General features: G+C 40.2%; 1 protein-coding gene across 4 annotated transcripts in view; it reads left to right on the top strand.

The window, feature by feature from the left end:
- The window catches only part of KIAA1549L (KIAA1549 like), a 145838-nt gene that overhangs the window by 108682 nt on the left and 13834 nt on the right, over window positions 1-23322 (top strand). For all 4 annotated transcript variants that reach the window (XM_081198092.1, XM_081198093.1, XM_081198094.1 and 1 more), the window contains 6 exons: window positions 3851-4029; window positions 6599-6816; window positions 13902-14031; window positions 17070-17420; window positions 21408-21505; window positions 22833-22981. In XM_081198092.1, coding sequence (XP_081054218.1) covers window positions 3851-4029; window positions 6599-6816; window positions 13902-14031; window positions 17070-17420; window positions 21408-21505; window positions 22833-22981 — 1125 coding nt within the window. The remainder of the gene's footprint in view (window positions 1-3850; window positions 4030-6598; window positions 6817-13901; window positions 14032-17069; window positions 17421-21407; window positions 21506-22832; window positions 22982-23322) is intronic.

The raw sequence follows: 23322 nt of genomic DNA on the forward strand, positions 1-23322 counted from the left end.
AGTAGTCATATGAATTACTACAACTGAAATGGTATAAGAGTATAAGGCAGCAATCCTGTAACCATCTCCCTGAGAGTAAGCACTATTGGACTCAATGCAACTTGCTTTTGAGCAGACATATATATAGAATTGTGCTGTAAAACAAAGTCTGAAAATAATTTAGAAAATGCTATTATGCTGCACGTTTTCATAAAAGAAGATATAACAGATTCAATGCCCTTGAAATTGCATGCCTTTTTGAAAGGGGACCCCCCAAAAAACACCCACCCAGCAGTTTTCTGTGTTAATTGGCACTTTGCCAGTCAAATGGACTATATAATTTCTAAACAGAAAATGAAGCAGAAAGGACTCTATAAATATATTAACATAATTTGGTTGAGTTGTGACCCTTAAATTCTTCCTTGGAGCCTACCCCATGTTATTGTCTTGAGTAAACTTTCCAGTTGCCAACATCTGTCTTCCACACATGCAAATGCTACCAATACTGCTAATAAGAAATCCAGTGGATTTCTTTTCTTCCATTAGGTTCCATTAACTTTCTCAGGTAGCTGCCCAAACCAGAATAAAAGGATTTTGCATCACTGTGTCAAAGTTTCTCCAAGAGTGAAGCACCCTAGATCGTGATGGTAGTGATGAAGATGATGATAATGGTACAATAATATTCATTATTTGTAGAGCACCTACACCTAAGTACACTGCTTTCAGATCTAACAGGCTTTCAATCTAAAAAAAACATGGACAAAGAGAAGGGTGAGAAAAACATAAAAGAATAAGGTGCATCTATTATGTTGTAAGAATAAAGTTTATTTTTTTAAATACAGCTAAAATTGAACCTGATAGGTACAAAACATTATCTAAACATTCTGCAATCACAGATGAACTGTGAAAAATTGGGCAAATCAGGGTTTTTGGAATGTCAACATTTGTCAAACTTATCTTCAATCACATGTGCTCAGTCTCTGTGCAGCATAATGAAGTCAAAGGTTCCCAAGGTGGTAGAATGGATCAGTCAAAATATTAGAATATTGTTTTGAACACCTTCCCCATATAGAGAAAAGAAAAAAAGAACAGCTCACTACAAATAGAAAATTGGCAGAATGGATAGAGGGCTTTCTGGAACCTTTTCCTTTTCTTATCCAGTTTTTCTTTTGCCGGAGGACTTTTTAATGGATATGTATGTGGATTTAAAAATGGAAGCCCCCTCCCCCGCCCAATCTAAATTCTACAATCCATTCTATTGTGTCAGAACTTTCTTATCTCATGTATTGGCCATGTCTTTATGGTGTGTGCATGTATGTATGAATGAATGAATGAGAGAGATGGGTATAGAAGGTATTGTAATTGCTCTGGTGATTGACAAAAATTGGAATTTGATGCAAACATAACCCAGGTTCCCTGACTCTCATAGAAATCTACTGTATAGAAAGACACAAGAGCCCACTGACTGCAAGCTAACAAAGGCTGAAATCTAAACTCACCTGGGACTAAACACCATTGATTTCAATAGGAGTTGTTTCCGAGTAGGCATGGTTAGGCTTGTGCTGTAAGTCAAACGAGTTATGAAGTTGAGTTCTTTACACATGTGAGCAGGCTCTGTTTTGTAATTTGGAAGGGAGGATTTGTAGTTGGAGCCAGGAATGTAAGAGACAAAGAGAAGCCCTGTATTTGGCGGAATAGATGAGTGTGAGAATTCCCATCTTCTACATTTGAATAACCCACAGACTGGGGGTAATACAATTTTCCGCGAAGCAGGGAATATCTCCATACTACCTGAATTGCATCAAGTATCCCTTCTCTTTTATGCGTTTGTAGCTGCCACTGAAAATCACTCTTGCCCAGTCTGAGAAAGTCCTCCTCATAATGATATGCTTTTCTGTTTCTTGGACCAAATGCCTCATTATGGTTCTTGTAATGTGTCATTTATTTTATAAATCATGCAATTTGTGTATTGTTAAAGAAATAATGTTAAACTGAAGTAAAACAGAGGCTAAGTCTCATATTTCAATGAACAGAAATATCCTCCCTATTGGTAGAAAGCTATTTGGCAATGCCTACCTGTGCCACTCTTCATCCCAATCTCCTAAATATATTTGTTAGAGAAATGTGCAGTTCTTTTCCAAAAGCTTCTAAGAGACCTTTTTATGCACAATTTTGCAAACCATAAGGAAATTAATAAGAAGAAGCCTGAGATAACCTTTATACTTCTCAACAATTTAAGTAAGCTCCTGTCACAGCTGCTATAGACACTTATTTCCTGTGTGTGTACATGAGCTTCAGATCACTCTGAACATATAATGCAGGCATTGTTGGAACAGACCAACTTCATATCTTGATGGCATAAATTGACTTGCTCTGTAATTCTTACAGTAATTAAAAGAACAATAAATTTTCAGAGGAACTAAATCTTCGGAAATACAGGTTTGAAAATGCCAACCCGACAGTAATTTATTCTTTGATTATACTGGATACAGCACAAATATCACTCGGTTACATAACAGAATTAATTAAACTAGTTTGATAGGATCTCTACTTTTGGGTGGGTGGGCATGTAGGGGGAACAAAATACATGGGTGGCTATCTTGTTCCTCCTTCCTCCTCTTCTCTTCTTAGTGTCTGGAACCTGTAGTTTTGACCAGCTGTGGTTAGAAGAAAACCACAGTTCCTTGAGATTGTACATATTTGGGATCAGAGGTTTGTTTTAAAGTGAAAGCTTTCTCTCTCTCTGCTCTCACTTGTGGAGGAGGAGATGAGAGGGAGAGAATGCAAGGAAAGTGGTAGTAGTAGAGGTACTCATTCACCATCATCTTGATACCTGAATCAGGCATAAGACTCATTGAACCAGGTAGCAGGTACCTGTTAGGATAGCATTCAGATGACCAGTTTATTTTGCATTCATCCTGATTGTGTCCACAAAGTTTGCTGGGAGGTATATGATGTTGGTTATGATCTGTTTACAGGGAGATAATATGATTTTGCATCAAGCAATTGTTGTTGCACACTTTCCAGTGCATTTACTCATCACTTTCCTAACATCAAAAAGTCTGTTTTGTTTTGTTTTGAAAAAGAGGGTTTGTTGCACAAGAGCACCAAATTCACTTTAATTGCACCACCTGAAGGCTCGTATGCAATTGAATTTCACCCACAAAATAATTACTGTTTGTAAATGGCCCACGCTGTACACATTGCTATGCCAACTCAGTGTCACAAAATATTGTTTAGCCTTCCATATGCAACACCCCCCTTAATTGTTTGGAGTTTAATGCATTTCTTTCATATGATTTACCTGTATGTTCAGCAGCACAGCCTGTTTTAAAATAAACCCTCCTTTATTGAAGTATCTGCTTAAATCATAATGCCTTGCATGACAAAACCCCCAAAAGATTCATTGGATTTGAAATCTAATGCCAGTGATTTTAAATATAGGAGGCTCATATACAGAAAGTGTTTATTACAATCCGGGGTCCCCAACCTTTTTGGAGCATGGAGGCACATTTCGAAATCCACAAAACCATTGTGGCCCCACCCAAAAATACATATTTCACTGACAATAACCAGTGATACCCAGAACCCCCAGGCAAAACATGCACACCTACCCCAAAATAAATAGACAAAAAATTAGACAACCCCCAATGAAACAACCATAAAAGGCCAAAACTTATTTTTTTAAAAATTAGAAGGGTCAAGAGGGCTTTGGTGAGTAGCAGGGATATCTGTTTCTGGGGTGTTGTGGTACTCACAGGGACATGTTGGGGACCCCAGGATTACATGCAATTCATTTTCACTTTCCTCCTCACCAACTCAGAATTGAAATGCCCAAACCATATGCTGACTTAATCCTAATATGTTTTAGTGCCCATGAGTGATGAAGAGGAGGGAGATATGCTCTTTGATAGCATTGCCAAGTCTGCCATTGATCCCTTCGACACATCTTCTGGATCTGTACAGTTGATTGCCATAAAGCCTGTAGCTTTGCCTCCCGCACACACATCTTCGGATAGGAATCAGGAAACTGCTGTCCTTAACGGAGAGGTAAGATTATATCCAATAAAGTTGTGTAATCATTTATGCATTGGCGGGTCTTTAAAGCAAGTGCTCAGAGGAGCTCTTGGCTACCAGATCCGATTGACACTGGTTGGAAAGCTAGCCTCTGGTGGGGAATGTTTTGTGACTTGTGGTGTTGACAGGTTGTATGTGGAGCTGCCTAAGAAAGGGCTAAAGACCATTCAGGATGTGGCTGCAATTTCTGAAAGGAAGGATGGAAAAAAAAAGAGGGGGGAGTGTCCTCTGTTGCCTTTTGTGACTGCTAAGATGGGGTAATTTCATTATGGTGAAATCATGCAAAAAGTTATTTTATCCTTTTTGTATTGCCTTATGCAAAAATTATCCATAGTCATACTACTCAGTATGTATGACAAATGGAAGAAGAAGAACAGCAAAACTACGAAGAGGGCCCCCTCTGTTGATCTTAGAATTTAATAATGTGTGCAGGGATGGAGGTGATTATCACATATTTGGTGGCCTAAGTTGTTTAGGGCTACAAACACATAGGTGAGCAACTTGCATTGGGATCAGAAGTGAAGTAGCAACCAGAGCAGCTGTTTTAGAACAGTGGTTTTGTGAGTTCTCCACCCAAAAAACATTTTCTTGCTTTCACTTACTTGTACAAGAAGCAACAGTCAGTATTCAACAATCCCCCCCATCAAAGCACCATATATATTTAATTACATTTAACTTTAATTAATGTAAATTATATGAATTCTAAATGGAACCCCTGCCAGTAATCTGGCTGCTGCATTTTGGACCTGCTAAAGTTTCTGGGTCATCTTCAAGTGCAGCCCCACATACAGGTGTACGCCATAATCGTCAAAATTATAACAAAAAGGCTTGACATATCTCGCCTTGCATGTCATGAGTCCATCTCATATATTAGTTTCACCTTTTAAGTTGAACTACTGAAATAAATGAACTTTCCCACAATATTCTCATTTTTCAAGTTTCACCTGTAGAGTGTGCTACAATAATCAAATCTGGAAGTGACCCAAGTATAGAGTACAGCAGCAAATCATTTCTCCAAAAGAGGCCATAGCTGGCAAATGAGTCAGAGCTTGCCACTTGAGTCTCCAGTATATAGGAAAACTCCCAAGTTATAGACCAGTTTTGTGGAAAGGAAATTCCACCATCTAGGAACTGGCACAGAGAATGCATTCTGAGGGTTATGAAACTACCAAGAGGACTTCTGCTGATCTTAATACCTGTAGTTTCACATATTTGGAGCCTAAGTCATTTTTGAATAGTTTAAGTTTCTGAATTGTCTTCAAGGGCAGCCCCATGTAAAGCACATTGCGGTAATCCAACTTGGAAGTTGTCAGAGCGTGGAGTACCGTGACCATGTCATTTCTGCCCCAAAAGGGCTGCAGCTGGCAAACCAGCCATAGTTGAGAAAGGCATTCCTAGCCCATAAAGGCCACCTGAGTCTCCAGTGAGTGACAATGTGGGACCAGGAGCACTCCTGCGTTACAGACTTGGCTCCTTCCAGGGGAATGTACCCAGTCCAGGACTCCCTGGTCTCCCCATATTTCTTTCCACATTCATATTTAAACTGATGTATATTTGATATTTGTCAATTGACACCGAAGACCTGCAAGAGGGGAAAATTCCCACAATTTGCACATAGTGAAAGGGGACAGCCTTTCCTTATTTTATTCAGCATTCCATACAGCAGGCCCTGTTTGCGCAATGAATGCATACTTTACATAAAAGACCTATTTGTTTAAAAATTTAATTCTGATGCAAAGTTGTGGTTGGAGGGATATAGCCTAAGATATAGGGCAGGGGTAGCCATCATAGTACCCTCCATCAACCATGGCTAGCACGGTCAACAATCAGGGATGATGGGAGCTGTAGTTCAGCATCATCTGCAAAGCACTATTTTGTCTATTCTCAGTATAGAGAAAGGGCTAGTTACATCTTCACATTACTGCACATTGTGATAAGAACCAATCCCGATCATGAACTCACATTTCCATTGGCTAAAGTGAATGCTGTTATAAATAAAACAGATTGAAATTCCCCACAGTCAGCTGCCTACTCCCTGCTGTAAATCACTGCTCACATATGTGGTCTGCTCATGTTAGTAATGGTAATGAACACAGATGAGTTTGAGGTTCTTCCATAACCTGGAAAAAAACTTGCAATGTACGATTTTCCATTATAGGCACTTAGAGCAGTGATCTTGCATGCATTCATTGCTATGACATTTCACTGCCAATGTGAGTAGACTGTTAACATGATTTGCAGAAGTGAGCTGGGAGTTGAATGTAGGAGAACTGTCAGATTTCCTTGTTATTTTGAGATTTGCCTGATGCTGAGGTCTGGCATAGGTAGTTGAGGATAGTGTCCCATTTTTATCACCATTGTAAACTACTGCCTGAGGTTTCATCTAGGGATAGTTGCCAATTCTACCAAAAAGGAAACTTAAATGCCTACTCATACATAATCTATAGGCTATAAAATAATTGGCCAAAAGTCAACAAGCCTTAATCAGAGGGTTAATCTGAACAAATAGATTTGATTATAATAAGTATTTTTTGTTTGTCAGGTTAACAAAGCCTTGAAGCAGAAATCTGATATAGAGCACTATCGCAACAAATTACGCCTGAAAGCCAAACGAAAAGGCTATTATGACTTTCCCCAAGTTGATAATAACAAGGGCTTAGCAGACAGAAAAAAGATGTATGAAAAAGCACAAAATGAAATAGATCATATTTTGGATGCTGATACGGATGGATCTTCTCCATTTGCAGAACCCAAAAACAGGTGAGTATTTGGTATATATTTTTGTCATTTCACACATCATTTCCACCTCTACCATAAAAAGGCAAGTGGTGAGGAGTAGTGTCAATTGGCAGAATGGCAGCATGAAGTGATAAGGGTTTTTTTTGCGTGTGAAGAATGTTCCCATATCTGCCATCTTTCCCCTGTTTAGTGATTTGCCATTTCCTTGAGATGATTGGTGCTTTATTTATGAATGTATTAAGCTGTAATATGATGATAAAAGAGTTGAAAAGCAATATGGCTGTTGGGATAACATTCTCTTTTTTCCTGCCTATTGATCAGACCTCAGAATTACTATTATCTCTTGACACCAGGAGAGGGATGGTGGTCTGCCCTGGAGTGTGCTGTGCTACATACAGTACTGTGGATGTTGGAAAAATAGATGACAGTACAGCAAATTTCAAATGCTGATGTTACAAACTAATGACTTCTCCTTTTTTGCCTATGTTAGCAGTCAGGGTCGAGTATAAGCTGAACCCTATTTTTATAGAGGAGGGTTTCCAAAATTTGAGTCTCCAGCTGTTTTGGGACTACAACTCCCATCATCCCTAGCTAGCAGGAACAGGAAACCCTGCTGCAAAGAGCTTTAGATAGGTGATTCTGTGGGTTTTATTGCCCCCCTCATTTTTTGATGTAATTAATAAATTATTAATGGCTTTGTATGTGGCCTCTGTTGGAATTTTCTGTATTTTCTTAATGTTCCCCATCTGAATTTGTTGCTTTCTTAGTTCAGTATACAGTACTTATTCTTATAAGGACAGATAGTTGTGCTGGTGTCTCTTAGTATTGTAATAAACAAGAACCATTAACTTTTATGCTGTCCATTAATTTTTTTATTGCGGCTGTCCTTCATGGGCTTTTGACTGTAAGATAAGTAGAAAGACTTCAGCATATAGAAAGTCGGAAGTTGTATGGATGTCATACAGAATGCTCAGTTCTACTATGCAAGGCTTAGGAAGAAAATATCATTTTCTCTCTGACACCCAGCTGTTTTGAAACAAAAATTCCCATCCATTGTCCGTCAAGCAAGCAGAAGTGTATAGAAAGAGCTTTTCTGCTCAAGAGCAATAAGAACTGAACTGTTACTCTATTGTCACGTGTTTTCTCAGACCAGGAGGGATTAGGAACTGTTAAGTGAGTTTTCTACCTGGAATTGTTTGCAGTGCTTCCTCCAGCCCATATAGGTATCCCTCAATCAGCACCTGAGATACAGGGCTCTCTGCTCAAGATCTGCCTGCAACGCCTGTGCAGAGAAGTAAAGGAAAATGTAGCGTAGAGTTTCTGGAATATCTTTGGTATATAAAGAATGGTGAAATCCCACAACTTTTATGTAAATTGGAGCCTGGATAAAATTAAATAAAAAAGAAACTAAGTGCCAGAGAAACATAATTCTAAGGCCATTCAGGTCAGCAAAGAAGAAAGATTCTTGATTGGTTGGTCTGGTGCCATTGCTGGGACATTAGGGCTTTGTTCAGGTCTCCAGTGGAGGAGGCAAGTGGAATTGTTACATATGCATAGTAGAAGATAAGATAAAGTTTGAATTATACAGTAGCTTCTTCTATTAGCATAGGCTATCTTAGGAATATAAATGAAGCATGCAGAAATTTTATATTAATGTACACAGTGGAAGTGATATAGCCCTGGAATCATGACTGGAAGGTTAGAAAGTATCAAAGGAGCAAGAAATCCTTAACGCATATTTAGCATGAAGTTTTACTATTGAGCCAGTAAATTTTATTATGTACTCTGGGATTTGCTTGCTGGTGCACAATGTAGAAAGAGGCCATGGTGTATGTGTTCCATGAGTTTTAATGTTTTATTTGTTGTTTTAGAGAAAGGAACTTCCTTATTCTAATCCATTTTGCCCAATAATTCACTCACAAATAGTGAAAAAGGTTTTTTTGTGTGTTTGTGGGTAGGGAATATTCACAAATTCAGACGTTATTCAGGATTGGATGTCATTTTGGGTTAGTAATACCCACCTTTTGCAGAAGAGTATTAAATTACAGGTATTTTATCATGTTTACTTAGTAGAGAAGTTCAGATTTTAATCAATTAGATCTTAAAATTCTGCATATTTGCTCTTTGTAAAACAGTATACAACATCTATAGGTTAAATCATAAAGACATTAGGAATCTTTTCCTCCATATTCCTCCTCTGCAGCTACTGTTACTATTCCCTCTTGGCTTGGTACTTCAAAATGTGAAGAAATAAAACTGTCACCAAATAAATTATTCACACACTGGCCTTCGCGCATTCATATTTTTGTATAACATCACTCTAAAAACATTTACAAATTATCAGTGGTACTAAATAAACTGAGTTGTACATGGACCAGGTCCCCAGCCCTATAGATTCCTCAGAGTATTGTTCGTCACGTAGTCAGTGTTTTAAAATGCTGCAGTTGTATTCCCTGTCGACAATGACTAACCTATGCTTGTGCCAGTTGTTCGTGTTGATACCTCCCTTCTCATTAGTGAATCTTCCTTAAATCAGCTAATTGGCAATCTCAGGGCAATTTCACAAAGACTGCTCATTATATGTACTGTTCTTGATTCCCCCCTCCCCTTCCTTAATAGTTTCACAATTAGGTCAAGGGTGTGAATCTGCCTAAAATAATCTGAAAACAGTGTAATCTTTTAATCACAGAAGTGTAGGGCCAGTGTCAGTCCCACCCTGCTCTTCCTCGCATAGGGAGGGACATGTTAAGCTGCCCTGTCCCTGGCTCCAGTAGTTCTTTGGAAAAAGGAGGTGACAGCCTACACAACAGTGCATTCTGACAGCAATTTGCCTTGGGTTTGCAGGCAGTTCTGCCCCCTGGAATTAACTTGCCCCTCTGTCCTGTAACAGTAGCTACAGGGGAACTCTAGAGACTTTATTCCCTTAGAAAAAATTCATACCACCTCCCTGAATTGCCTCCTTCCTTCCATATTTCTAGCCCCTTTCCCTAGAAGATAGAAGGGGGAAGTGCAACACAAATTCTACCCAATTAAGAGATTTGTGGAGGCTGGAAGCTCCCTAAAACCCCTTTGCAGAGTGTTGCTATTTCAGGTGGGATTGAATCACAGACTGGGAAATTCCGGTTGCACAATTAAAGTAGATTTGAGGTCTTGCTCAACAAACCCAGTTCCTCAGAGGATTGGGCTTTTTTGTTTTTTTAGGAAAGGGAAAATGACGGGGGAAACGTATTGGAGGAAAATGTAGGACAATGCTTGCTTGACACAATTTTGTCTAGCCTCGCTGAAAACATATTGGGGCAGGTCTTCTGGAAGCAACCCTAGAGCAGTGTTTCCCAACCTTTTTTGGGCAAAGGCACACTTGTTTGATGAAAAAAATCTCGAGGCACACCACCATTACAGCCCCGTGACGTCAGCGTGCAGCGTCACGCCGGGAGGGACGCACGAAAGTGCAAGTTTCAATTTTTTTTCCTCCCCCTTGCCGGGGAACCTCCAAGCTTTGGGGGTGGGGGGGGGAGGAGGCAGCAAAGCGAGGCAGGAAGGAGAGCGCGGCTTGGCTGGGTGAGCTTTGGCAGGGGCAGGGAATGAGAGCCGCGAGGCGGGCGCTGCGGACGGAGGCACTGCCCGCCGAGCTCGCAGGCAGCCAGGCAGGCAGACGGCGAGAGCCCCGCGCTGGGCGGCCTCTCCTCGCCGCCGCCGCCCCGCCTCTCGCCGCCCGACTCGCCCGCCTCCCTCCAGGCAACATCTCGCGGCACACCAGGCAACATCTCGCGGCACACTAGTGTGCCGCGGAACAGTGGTTGGGAAACACTGCCCTAGAGGTTCCTCCCGTCCCAAGTTTATTAGCTATTTACTGACCAAGCTCATTCTTGGACAAGGATAGCCTGGCTAAGATGATTCATGCACTAGTAACCTCAAGTCTTGACTATTGTAACACCCTCTATTTGGGGCTGCCCTTGTGCCTGGTCCAGAAGCTCCAGCTGCTACAAAATGTTATGGTTAGATTGTCAATAAGGACAGACTGCCATCAGCACATATCTGAATTGCTTAAAAGTTTGTGCTCACTGGTTACCGTATTTTTCGCTCTATAAGACGCACTTTCCCCCCTCCACAGTGTATCTTCAGTGTATTATAAAGTTATCCTGTTGCTTTCCCCCTGAATCAAATTAAATGAATCAGTTTAGGTATAGAGACAAACTTCCTCATTTTCTTCCACTCACTTGGGTTTGCCTCTGTTTTAGTAGTATACCGTTTTAGTAGTGGCTGGTGCCCATTGGAACTGGGAGGGCGAAAGGCAAGGAGACCGGCAATAGGCGAAGGCAGAGACAGTGGGAGACGAAGCGAACTAATCTGAGGAAAAAGTTGTATTAAACTTGTGATTAGTTGTACTTTTTTTACAACCTAGTATTCTGCCTTTCTGTATGCAGATTAATGTTTCAAGGTTGAGGATTTTGTGGTACTAAATTCTTAAATAAATGACTTTATACATTTGCAATGAATGTATGAAAATTCTAGCATTTCCACATTTTCCTCCCTCACCTCAGACCAGTCCCACTAAGATCTCTCTACAGGTCTCATGATACTAAACAAATGTGACAATATGCTAGTTAAGTTATTCTCTTTCTGTTGAAAGCAAAATAATAATAATAATAATAATAATAATAATAATAATAATAATAATAATAATAATAATAATAGTGTTTTGTTCATGCACTAGAGCAGGGAAAAGTAAAGCCTCCCCAAAGGCATTAGGAAATATGATTCTACAGCAGGCACCCCCAAACTATGCCCTCCAGATGTTTTGGGACTACATCATCCCTGACCACTGGTCCTGTTGGCTAGGGGTGATGGGAGTTGTAGTCCCAAAACATCTGGAGGGCCAAGTCTGGGGATGCCTGTTCTAGAGCCTTCAAGACCCACCAACATTGTAATTTGCACTCATGGTCTGTGTAGATGCCCCACTCTGGCCTTCAGACCTGCTGTTCAGCTATGAAGTAGGTCAGAAACTCTGCCTCCCACTTTTATCTTAGCTTCTGTCTTGCTTATTTTCTACCCCCAGTGAGTCATCTGATAGATGTTCATTGTTAGTCTGGTTTATTGTCAAATTTGTGTCACAGAGAAAAATGGGCACCTTTCCCGCATCCATCATCCGTTTCCACAGCATAGAGCTCTGTCATAGCTGTGGGACAATTGCTTGATTTCCTTAGAAATAACTGGAGAGCTTCAGATTAAATGATGCTCCTTATTGGTGTTCTTTATGGACTATGTGTACTGACGGTATAGTGATAACCAGTGCCTTTTTTTCTAAAAAAAACTGTTTAGGGGTACTCTCATTTTCCTACTCATATTGAAATACTGCAACTCAATGAGGCAAAACTTAGATTCACGAAATGTTTAGGGCTATGCCTACCCCTTCATCCCCACAGAAAAAAAGCACTGGAGATAACAAGATATGGGAAATTTAGGACTGGTTCTATTGTGCTAGATCTGGGGCTGATGGGAGTTGTAGTCCAAAACAGTTGGGGGACACTAGGTTGGTTAAGGCTAGTATGAACTGTGTTACGAACTGTGTTATTAGAAGTGTATTGTTTCTTGAATGCTATTTCTTAAAACAAACGTAGCAGTTTTTAAGAAGGTTGACTCTGTACAGTGGTACCTCGGGTTACATACACTTCAGGTTACAGATGCTTCAGGTTACAGACTCCGCTAACCCAGAAATATTACCTTGGGTTAAGAACTTTGCTTCAGGATGAGAACAGAAATCATGCAGCAGTGGCGCGGCAGCAGCAGGAGGCCCCATTAGCTAAAGTGGTGCTTCAGGTTAAGAACAGTTTCAGGTTAAGAATAGACCGCCAGAACGAATTAAGTACTTAACCCGAGGTACCACTGTAGAGGATTTTTAAATGCTTACAGTGTGCTAGCAAGGAATCAGTTTGAGTGTGACATGAACTATCCACGAGTCTCTGGCAGGCAGATTGCTTGAGGAAAAGCCACCACCCAGTTACCCTTTTTGTCCTTTTGTTTGCTAATTTTGCACATCAGTTTTTTTTCATTCACATGCCATGATCATGTGTTAGTCCCTGTCTTTGGGTGATCAGACTTCAGTCCAACAATGCAGTTGCTAGGGTTTGGAATACAGTGGTGCCTCGCAAGACGAAAATAATCCGTTCCGCGAGTCTCTTCGTCTAGCGGTTTTTTTGTCTTGCGAAGCGGCTATTAAAGGCTTAGCGTCTTAGCGGCTAAAAGGCTATTAGCGGCTTAGAAAAAGAGGGGGGGGGGAAGCGGAAAAAAATTGGGACACTCGCAAGACGTTTTCGTCTTGCGAAGCAAGCCCATAGGGAAATTCGTCTTGCGAAGCACTCAAAACGGAAAACCCTTTCGTCTAGCGGGTTTTCCGTCTTGCGAGGCATTCGTCTTGCGGGGCACCACTGTACTGTACTGAAAAAGGTTTGCACCTAGCTGAATGGTTCGCTAGCGTATGTGAGACGGTATGAATATGCATTGGATGATTTTCAAGCACATCAGGCAAATCCATCATTATTGGAGGTTATTATTGATATGGAAATGAATAAAGAAATAACTGGTGTATAGTTACATCGGTTTGAAATTGCAGAGTTATACACAGATCTTCACAAAGAAGAAGCATTTCAGTATTTGTTTGTACATTGTCTAATAAATTTTGGTTGTTTGTTTCCAAGTGCTTCAATCTTTGGTCTTCATTGAAGCAATCAAGATATAATTTGACTTGATGACTGCCAATGTGTAACTGAATATGCATGGGTGTGTATCTGTGTATCCACTTAGCTTGGAGATGAGTGGGAATTGATGATTTAGAATATTTTTTTTCAGAACTCATAGCATAAAGACTGAAGCAACATCCTACTACGGAAGATGTACCTCTTTACTCTGGCTTTTTACACCTGATGTGTATATTTTTAGGACATGCCTTATTTCTGTAATTTTAAGTTGCTTTAAAGTGTTCTTAGTCTCATGTTTCAATTATTGCAACCCGCCTTGGGACCTTGGGGTGAAGGGCAGGTAATAAATTGTTGTAGGCAACAACAACAACAACAATACTGGCCTCATTTAAATAATTTATTCTTCTGCAGGCAACAAATGAAGAACTCTGTTTACCGAAGCAGGCAGTCTTTGAACAGTCCAAGTCCAGGAGAAACTGAGATGGATCTACTTGTTACACGAGAGAGACAAAGACGTGGTATCCGCAACAGTGGATATGATGTACGTGCATGCAAAATTCATTCACTACAAGCTGCATTGGAAGCGTAGCAAACATTAGAACGGTCCCAGCAAAACAATCTACCTAGTGTGAAAGTGCTTAATAGCCAGTGCTTTTTTCAAAAAATAAAAATAAGAATAAATTAGGGGTACTCTTATTTTCCTACTCATATTAAAATACTGCCCCTCAATGAGACCAAACTTATATTCACAAAATGTTTAGGGGTATGCGTCCCCCCCAGAAAAAAGCACTGTTAATAGCTACTTCCTTTTTAGCAACGGCTAGAGCTGATTTTATGCATTTTTTGGTCTTCAGGTTTCAGGTTTTTTTAAAATCATATATTCACTTCAGTAGAAGGCATGGGAAAGGCAGTTCCTGAAGTCAGGCTTGAATAACAGCAGTTCGTTCATTTTAAACATTCACTCAGGCACATGCCCTTTCCCAAAAGCTCAGGGTGCTTACAATCTAAGTAGATTGTTGATCTGACAATACAAGGCTGCTCCTTACAATCTTGTTGAGCCTTCCACACATTTTGATAGTATAAAGGTAAATAACAAAAAGGAAACCCAAATTCATACACAATATTTTATTGATTCTGCTGATATGATACAATTCTGCAGTCGTACCATATCAACCAAGCTTAGAACAGGCACCTGGATCCTAAAAGCCTCAGCTTTCTTTCATCTGAAGGAGCGTCTCCACCCCCATCATTCAGCCCGGACCCTAAGGTCCAGCACCGAGGGCCTTCAGGCGGTTCCCTCACTGCGAGAAGCCAAGTTACAGGGAACCAGGCAGAGGCCCTTCTCGGTAGTGGCGCCTTCCCTGTGGAACACCCTCCCACCAGATGTCAAAGAGAACAACTACCAGGCTTTTAGAAGACATCTGAAGGCAGCCCTGTTTCGGGAAGCTTTTAATGTTTGATGTATTATAGTATTTTAATATTCTTTTGGAAGCCGCCCAGAGTGGCTGGGGAGGCCTAGCCAGATGGGCGGGGTATAAATAAATTATTATTATTATTATTATTATTATTATTATTATTATTATTATTATTATTATTATTACCACTTTCTAGCACTTATGGTGACAAAAACAGTCTTGGGAAAATATGTCCACCAACAGTGCCCCATCAGAAGAGCTCAGCAGCTGAAGCAAAGCATAAGGAATCTGATGGCCCTTGAGGTCCTTTGCACCCAAGTTGTTTAGGGCTTTGTGAATTAACACCAGGCCGCATCACAGTCAAGCCCACACTACAGTGTATTCTGTTGGCTGCAATACAGTGCTTCTTTCAAACCTAATTTCACTGGTGGGGGAGGGATCCAGGGGATCGTGCAGATCCTGCCACTGTGTGTGTAGGTGCACCTATGGGTGCATGGTTGGTGATCCCTGGTCTTGGCCTTTTCAACGGTGGCCAACAGTGCAGCAGTTGCAAGAAAAGAAAAGGCCAAATTCTATGTTAGGGACTGAATAAAAGCATCCCCTGCTGAATGAATACACTATCTGCCAGATCACAAATATAGAAATCAAGGATTGTAATGCTCATGATGTAATAAATACCCTATCTATCCACTGAAATATAGTGTGCTCCTTTGCCAAGTGAGGGAAACTGTGAAACATCAAAAAATATTCACAAGAGTACGTTTGTGATGGGATTGTTCATGTTTTGACACTGCCTGTCAGAACAAATAAATCGTAATTTGCTGTGTAACTGGGATTATGGCCTGCTATGCTCTAATGTGCTTCATTGCAACAGAAATTTAAAGGAACAGCCTATTTTAATCTGCTTTTAAATTTAACTGCTTCAGGTGAAAAAGGGGCTTTTAGAAAAATTACTGATAAAATGCTAGATAAAGGCAGCTTTTCTCTGACTCACTCTTTCCTGGTAGCTGTTTCCCTTTTGTAAAAGACTGTTTTGGTATGTTGTTAGCTTCCTTTGGCTTTTCTTTTGGCAACAGAAGCATGATACAAAAGTGAAGTGAAACAATTTTGCAGGGGGAGGGGAGGTGTGTGCTTTATTTATTTATGGCTTGCATTTATATACTGCCTTTCTCCTAAGGCAGTTGACAATTTAAAATATTAATGCAAGCAAATAGTACAAAATGTTTTTAGGCCTACATGAGGAGCAGATGGCAGATGCTATTTGCAGAGCATCTTTTAATATTTAGTAGTATAAATGGATCCTTGTGCCTAGCTGAAAGACTGCTTGCATGTTTAGCCTATTTACATGTATAAAGTAATTTTCAAGTCCAGTGCTTCCCCACCAACAGCCTCTGTGGAAGCAACTCCCAGCTCCCCACGTAGGTAGCAGAAGTGGCAAACAGGTATTTTGAGTTCAATCCTCCCCACCCACAAATGAGAGTTTGCCATATGTTTGTAACTTGCCTAACATAATTTATTAAATATATACATTATCCTTTAATACTGAGCACCTCATAGTAGACTGAATAGAGTGCTGAACTGAGTTGTCAAATTAAATCACACCGTGAGTGAAAATGATATATATATATTGTTCAGAACTTGCTTATAGGACTATGAAACTTCGCAGTCTGCGCTTGTGTTACACTAGCACAACTGGGGAGATAGAATGGTCCACTCACAGTGCAAATGCGGACACAGAAAGCTGCAGAGGAGCTGTGAGAGGACAGAAATAACTTATGTACCAGTGATGGGAAGGGGTCATTCTGAATGAAATGGATCTCTAGAAGTAGAGCTGGAGAGGGAGGGAGAAAGGTAGGCAAGCACTGGGAATGTTGGAGTCATTTGCCCCTCTGACTTCATTTATGACATGATTCTACAACCAATTCTCTAGCTATTCATCAGCTGAATAACACATGTGGTAAAGACAATCAATTCATGGTTTCTGAAATAGCTGTCCATTATGGATAGGTGTTGATAGGCCAAGTGAGGTAGATAAAGAAAATGTAACACTTTATGAAAGCCAAATATAATCACTTCTTATGACCTAGACATAGACAGGATTTTTACTGAATTAACCCCCCACCCTTTTGCAAAGTTGCCCAACTTTTTCTATTATATCCGACAGACTGAGCCTGAAATGATAGAAGAAACAAATGTTGACCGTGTCAATGAGCCCCGAAATTATAACAGAGCTCATCAAGCAAAAGGCCATTCAGAGACATCGACTCTGAGTTCCCAGCCATCCATTGATGAAGTCAGACAACAGATGCACATGCTACTGGAAGAAGCCTTTAGTTTGGCCTCAGCCGGTCATGGAGGACAGAGCAGGCAGCAAGATGCTTACAGTTCTACACAGCAGTTGCCATACTCTGAAGTTGTGACCAGTGCTCCTGGTACCATGTCTCGACCCAGAGGAGGAATACAGTGGGTGCCTACCTATAGACCAGAAGTGTATCAGTACAGTTTGCCAAGGCCTGTAAGTGACCACTTATATGTGTTATACTCAGAACTGTTGTTGAAATGCCAGAATTTGGACTTTAGGGAGTTTCTCTTCTGGCCATCACATACTTCATGTAGTGGCTCGAAGATTCTGCTGGGCTGTGTGAATGATGTTCAGTTTTCATCCTCATTATCATTCTCCTCATATTAAATTTCTATACCTCCCTTCATCCAAGGATCACAGGGCAGTTTATAGTATGAAAACACAAAAATACATAACAAACAAAACAATATCCCCCCACCCCAGTTTAAAAGGCATAGATTGTTTAGTCAAAAGTCCTGGGAGAAGAGAAATGTTCTAGATTAGTTTTGAGATGAATAACCCAAGTTGGCTTTATCAAATAGAAATTAACTTACTGTACTTAAAATAAGCAGAGTAAGAGCTTGTCCGCATATCTGCTTGTCATGTGGGTCCGATCTTCCACTTGTCCTGTGCTTTCTAGGCACAGATCTGAGTGGTTTTTCAATTTCTCCCACTGCTTTCCCCAGGAAAACCCACTGTTTACCTCATAATTGGAACAAATGTCAATCCACAGAAAAACTGATTGATTCAATGGCAAGCAGCGGGTCTTCCTGTTGGAAAGCAGAAGGACAAGCGGAAGTGTGGGAGAGCCCTAAAAGGCAAGTTGGCTTTAGAAAACCAGCATTTATTAGTGACCTGCTGTGGATATCATGCTAAACAGTAATTTAGCATTATATGAATGAGCTGCAGCTTGCCTCAGGGGTAGATTCAAAGAGGTGTTTGGAAGCATTCACTGTTTCTGCTTAACCACAGCTTGTTGTGTTGTTTGAACCAACAAACTGCGATCAAACTGTGGTTAATATTCACAAGCCAAGTTCAAAATTGCTTTGAAAGCTTCTGAAGTACTTCTTGAAGTTGTGGTAGAGAGGGAGGGAGGAGCATACTAGCCTGAGTCTTACTTTGACTGGTTCTCACCATGCTAAACTGTGCGTTAGCATGATGCCCAGATGCACCCTGTGTGTTGAGAATGGAGCTTTATTGGCAGTTTTAGATAGACAATTGCTTCTTGTTATTGTCCTGGCTCCTAAAAATGAGGTTCGCGATGGGCTACCATAAAGTGAACATAAGGGAGAAATGCAAAGGCTTTCCAGGTGTTTCCGGTGGCAAAGTCATTGGATTCACAGATATGTATTGCCAAATTATATCCAAATAGGAGATGCCTCATGCTAAACCAACACTATGAAGTTTAGACAGGCAGAATCTATGGTTGGGATATGTTGACAATCTAGGAGAGGAATCTCATATTCCATCTTGGTGCTGCTACATAGTCAGAGTAACAAGATCTTGTGATTAAAGAGCCACCTTGAGATTCAGGAGATTTTATTTATTTATGCTGTCCTCCTTCATTCAGAGCACCTGCGATGAAAAGAAGGATCCATAATGTCATGTATACTTAAGAAAGTTCCCAAGAGACACTGCGAAAACTGTTATCTATGTGCTTCCAGTCTTGTGGGCTAGGTTGTCTGTCACCTACACTTTAAAAAGGGAGACAGGCGCATGACTAATCCCGGTCCTTTTCTCAACAGTTAAATAGGAACAAAAATGTTTTTTTTTCTGCCTGAGCTAAATCAGTTATGAATCACCTCATTGATATAAAGATAGGCTATAGCAAACCTGCTGGGGTTGTTCCTGGAAAATGTGACTAAACAGAAGCAGCAGGTGATCTCCAGCCCACCTACACCTTGAATAAGTTGTTCACAAAGAAAGAAAGAAAAAACTTTAAAGCTTCCTTCCTTTCCCTGTGTTGATTTCAGAGAATCTAGCCAGCCCAATCTGTTTTATTTACCAAGGCCCAAAGTACATATTGCTAAAGGTATTTTGGGCACCACCAATTCACAGCTCTCTGTTATGTGTAGTTGGGAAAAATGGTTGCTGTTGATATCATCACAGCAGAAGGCTTAACCTGATAACATCTCCACCATTATAATTCTTTTTTTTTTTTCTTAAAAAAAAATACATATTACTGGGGAGACATGGGGAAAGTGTGGGTTGGCAAATTCCCCAGGACATGTTCCATTTTGGTTAGAGGTGCAATCTCTCCCTTTCTCATTCATCTCTCCCTTTGAAGTATTTACTCAGATGAAGCATTTACTCTTGCCTTGGCATAGTTTAGCGTATCCAACTAGATAGTTATACTTTACCCACTGCCTGCCATTGTAGAGAGTTACATTGGTCTTTGCAGACATTTCCCATTGACCTTGTATATGTGTAATATATCCTGATGTAGCCTGGACACTTTCTGTGCCTTCCAACCACCTCTTTCTTGTGGCACTGATTCCAAAGACCGTTGGTTTTGGATTCTTTAATAATAACTGATCTGTAACAAAACAATATATAAAGACCAACTTTTTTGTGCTAATCTAAGACAGATATGCTTCTTCCCGGACAAATAATAAGTTCTTAACATATCAAGCATTGGCAGAACATTCATTTAAAAATAGGCCTGTGAAATATTGAGTTTACTGTGAAATAGAGAACAGTCTGAAATTTGCTTTGTAACCAAGAAAAAGACCCTAGAGCTAAAGTTGCTGTATCTTACCCTGGTGTAAACAGCTTTACTGTTTTGTAAAAAGGCATTTCACATTTCATAATAGAAATAAGCATGTCTTATTTCTATAGCTTATAAAGTCCCCAGATTATTCCTCTTATGGTGCAAGAATGACCCCCCCCCCAGGTTTCATACTCAAAACTGCAAGGATGGGGAGACAGAAAAAAATTGTTATTTTTGATCCATTCCTTTGGGGTTTATTTGAAAGCTACGTACATTAAATGCAAAGGTTCATGCTGCTGCTTAACTCTTGGTGGAAGTTGCCCATGGGCTCAGAAACCTGGGCTCGTGGTTTATCTCCCACAGGCAAACCATGGTCAATGAGCCAAGTACAAACCATGACCATGCGTTTGGACATAATGCCAAGTCTAACTATGGCTTAGCTTTGGGCTGCATGGTGGCAGCAGGACCAGGGGAGAAATGAAGCAAATGCAATCTCAGCTACCTATTCGTTTCTCTCAGCTCCCTCCCCACCCCCCCATCTCTCTGAACTCTCCTAAGTGATAGAGTAGGAAATGTGTTTGAATGCATCCTATCTGAATCTTACAACACCTCCCGTGTCAAGGTGTCTATTTAGGGTACCTAGAATGCCATGCTGTTCTCAGTGATGATTTTGATAAGTTGGCTATTCTAGGAGAATGAAAAGTAGAGGATGTCAGAGTAGCATTTCAGTCTAGCTGCTAAGCAGATTTGATAACTGTCGCTGTATTCCCAAGTTAATTTGACAATCTCTGTCACAGTGCAAAGGCTGCAAGATTAGTATCTCATGCTTTGGGCCATAGGCTGATGGTGACAGTGTCAGGGAGGTGTTTTGACACGCGCATAACATGGCAAAAATCTCTAATTTTGCTGTCTGCCATTTTCTGTCAAACTCTGTAAATCCTGGGTGACTGATCCAATAGCCTCTAAAATCTGATCCCCAGGATTACTTTACTTTGGTGGTAGTGGTTGTTTTTTGTTTTGTTTTTTAAATTGAGTCTTTATGTTGTCATAATAAAGGAACTTGCTTGTTCTTGCCTAGAGGAACATGAAACATATTCCCTGTTAAAAAGGTTGGAAAGAAAAGTTAAAATATAAAATGGTTTTCTTGTAGACATTTTTGTTTCCTGTGATAATGTTAGGTGCCTTGAGATATTCCAACATCAAAATATTTTTATTTTTAGTGGGACAAAAAACCCATTCTGAATTCTCCTTGGGGGAGAATTCAGACAGACAAGAACACTGCAGCGTTGAAATTTTAGGATGCACTAATAATGTTCACTTTGAAATAGGCTTGGATTACAGTCTTCTTCCAACATGCTTATGTCATATTTTGGAGAAATGCAATGCAGTATAATTTTTTTATGAAAAGTCAGTGGATCGTTGAGGAAATATCTATTTATTTTTCTTAACAGGCTTATAGATTTTCTCCACTCCCTGAAATGGTGATGGGTTCTCCACCTCCTCCTGTGCCTCCTAGGACGGGACCTGTTGCCGTCACCTCTCTTAGGAGGTACTATGCTACTGTTTTTATGTTTTAGTTGAAAATGTTGTATCTCTATCTCAAGATGGAAGATTGCTTTATAACTGATATTGAAAGCCACAGATGCATTACAGGGCTAGCATTTCTTATGCTGTATAGGTATTTGTGAAACTATAATCAAGTAGTGTCATTTCAGAATTTTAGGTTTTCAAATTGTTTTTAAAAGCAAGCAAACAAGGAAAAATGTGGGGTATTGTTCCGCTGTAAGCCACTCAGATACCTAATAGTATCTTAAACCATGATTTAAATCCTCTACCATAAAGGCATGCCAGATTGGTTGTTCTGTAAAAGAAGTAAATGATTCATAAACCTCCCTGTTTTTCTCTTCTGAGACGACTAGCAGTAAGCATTGCAAAATATATGGATGACCTTATAAAATTGATTTTGGCACTCTAAAGACATTTAGAGAGATTGTTGCCATCAAGTTTCTTATCTGCACTTTAAACGCCTAATAAATATGAATCAGTTTTAACAATGTTTTAGTATTTAGTGCCCAGTTCTCCAGGCACTGCTGTTGTACAGTTTCCATTCATTCTAATCTTGTGGACATTGCCTTTTAAATTCTGTTTTCTCACAGTCAGATAGCTCATGCATTCCTAAAGCAGTTGCATAGCTCAGGCTCTTGGTCTATGAAATACTGCTTCTACAAAATGACACCTGTTTGCAAAGCCACAACATAGCAGGCATGTTATATTTTATTGTGCATTAGCATAAGAATACAGAAACAGCTGAGCTGTCCTGATTGGCTGCCAGTGATGTCATAACTGTTGTGCAAAAATATCAGTGGACTGTAAAACACTGGCAGCCATGCTCATCCTTCACTGTCAGAACAAATGTAGCACTGAGCTACACAGACTATATAAAAGAAATAGGATTTTTTAAACTGAAATTACGGTGTTTTTAAACTTACTATATTTTGATTTTTAAAAGAAAATTATCAGTACAGGCAGGATACAGTAAGTAACCAGTGCTATTTGTTGTAGCCTCACTACTTTTTATTTATTCTTATTTTCTAACATATATTTGTGCTATACCAAATCAGGATATGTCTTTGGGATGCAGGCTATATAAATGATGCTTGAAGTAGCGACTCAGCTCTACTGGTATGCACCCATTGTAAACGACTATCAAAGCAAAAAGCAAAATGCTTTCTCTACCCGCCTTTCACAAAAAGATCCCATACTTCTGTGACTAAAACTGTAGTTAACTGGTCTGCTCCAGAGCAAGTAGGTTGTGGATTGCAACTGATGTGTGCTTGATGTTGGAATGACTGATGTTTCCAATATATATTATACAGGTCGACGTCCGATATTGGCAGCAAGACAAGAATATCAGAGTCCAGTGGAAATGAACAGATTCAGCCGCATGATCATGCCCCTTTTGTCCCAGTATCAAGAGCCCCAGTATCTGTGGCTCCATTGGATCAATCAGCCTTGAATTACTCAGGTGAAAAACGCATGCGGTACAAACAGAGACCACATCTAAGTCTGTATGGCATAGAGACAAGCGTATGAGATCTTGCAAGCACCTTGTTTAGGACTGTGTTAAATGGTTCTCTTGAAGGCTTGATGAGGAGAATTAATAAAAGGATCCCCACACACTCTTTCATTTTATCACATGCAGCATATTTCTAATATGGGAGAGGAAAGGGGAGGAAGGATATGGTCTTTCTGTTTGAAGCACCTGGAATTGGCATCTTTCTAAGACAGGATCTTGGAACCGATGGTGTGTTTTGCTGTACAGAAAGCAAATGGCCCTGTAACGTAGACCGTTTCCCTTGTAATGGC

This window comes from Podarcis bocagei (genome assembly GCF_964188305.1).
Source record: "Podarcis bocagei genome assembly, chromosome: 1".
Taxonomy (NCBI): Eukaryota; Metazoa; Chordata; class Lepidosauria; order Squamata; family Lacertidae; genus Podarcis; species Podarcis bocagei.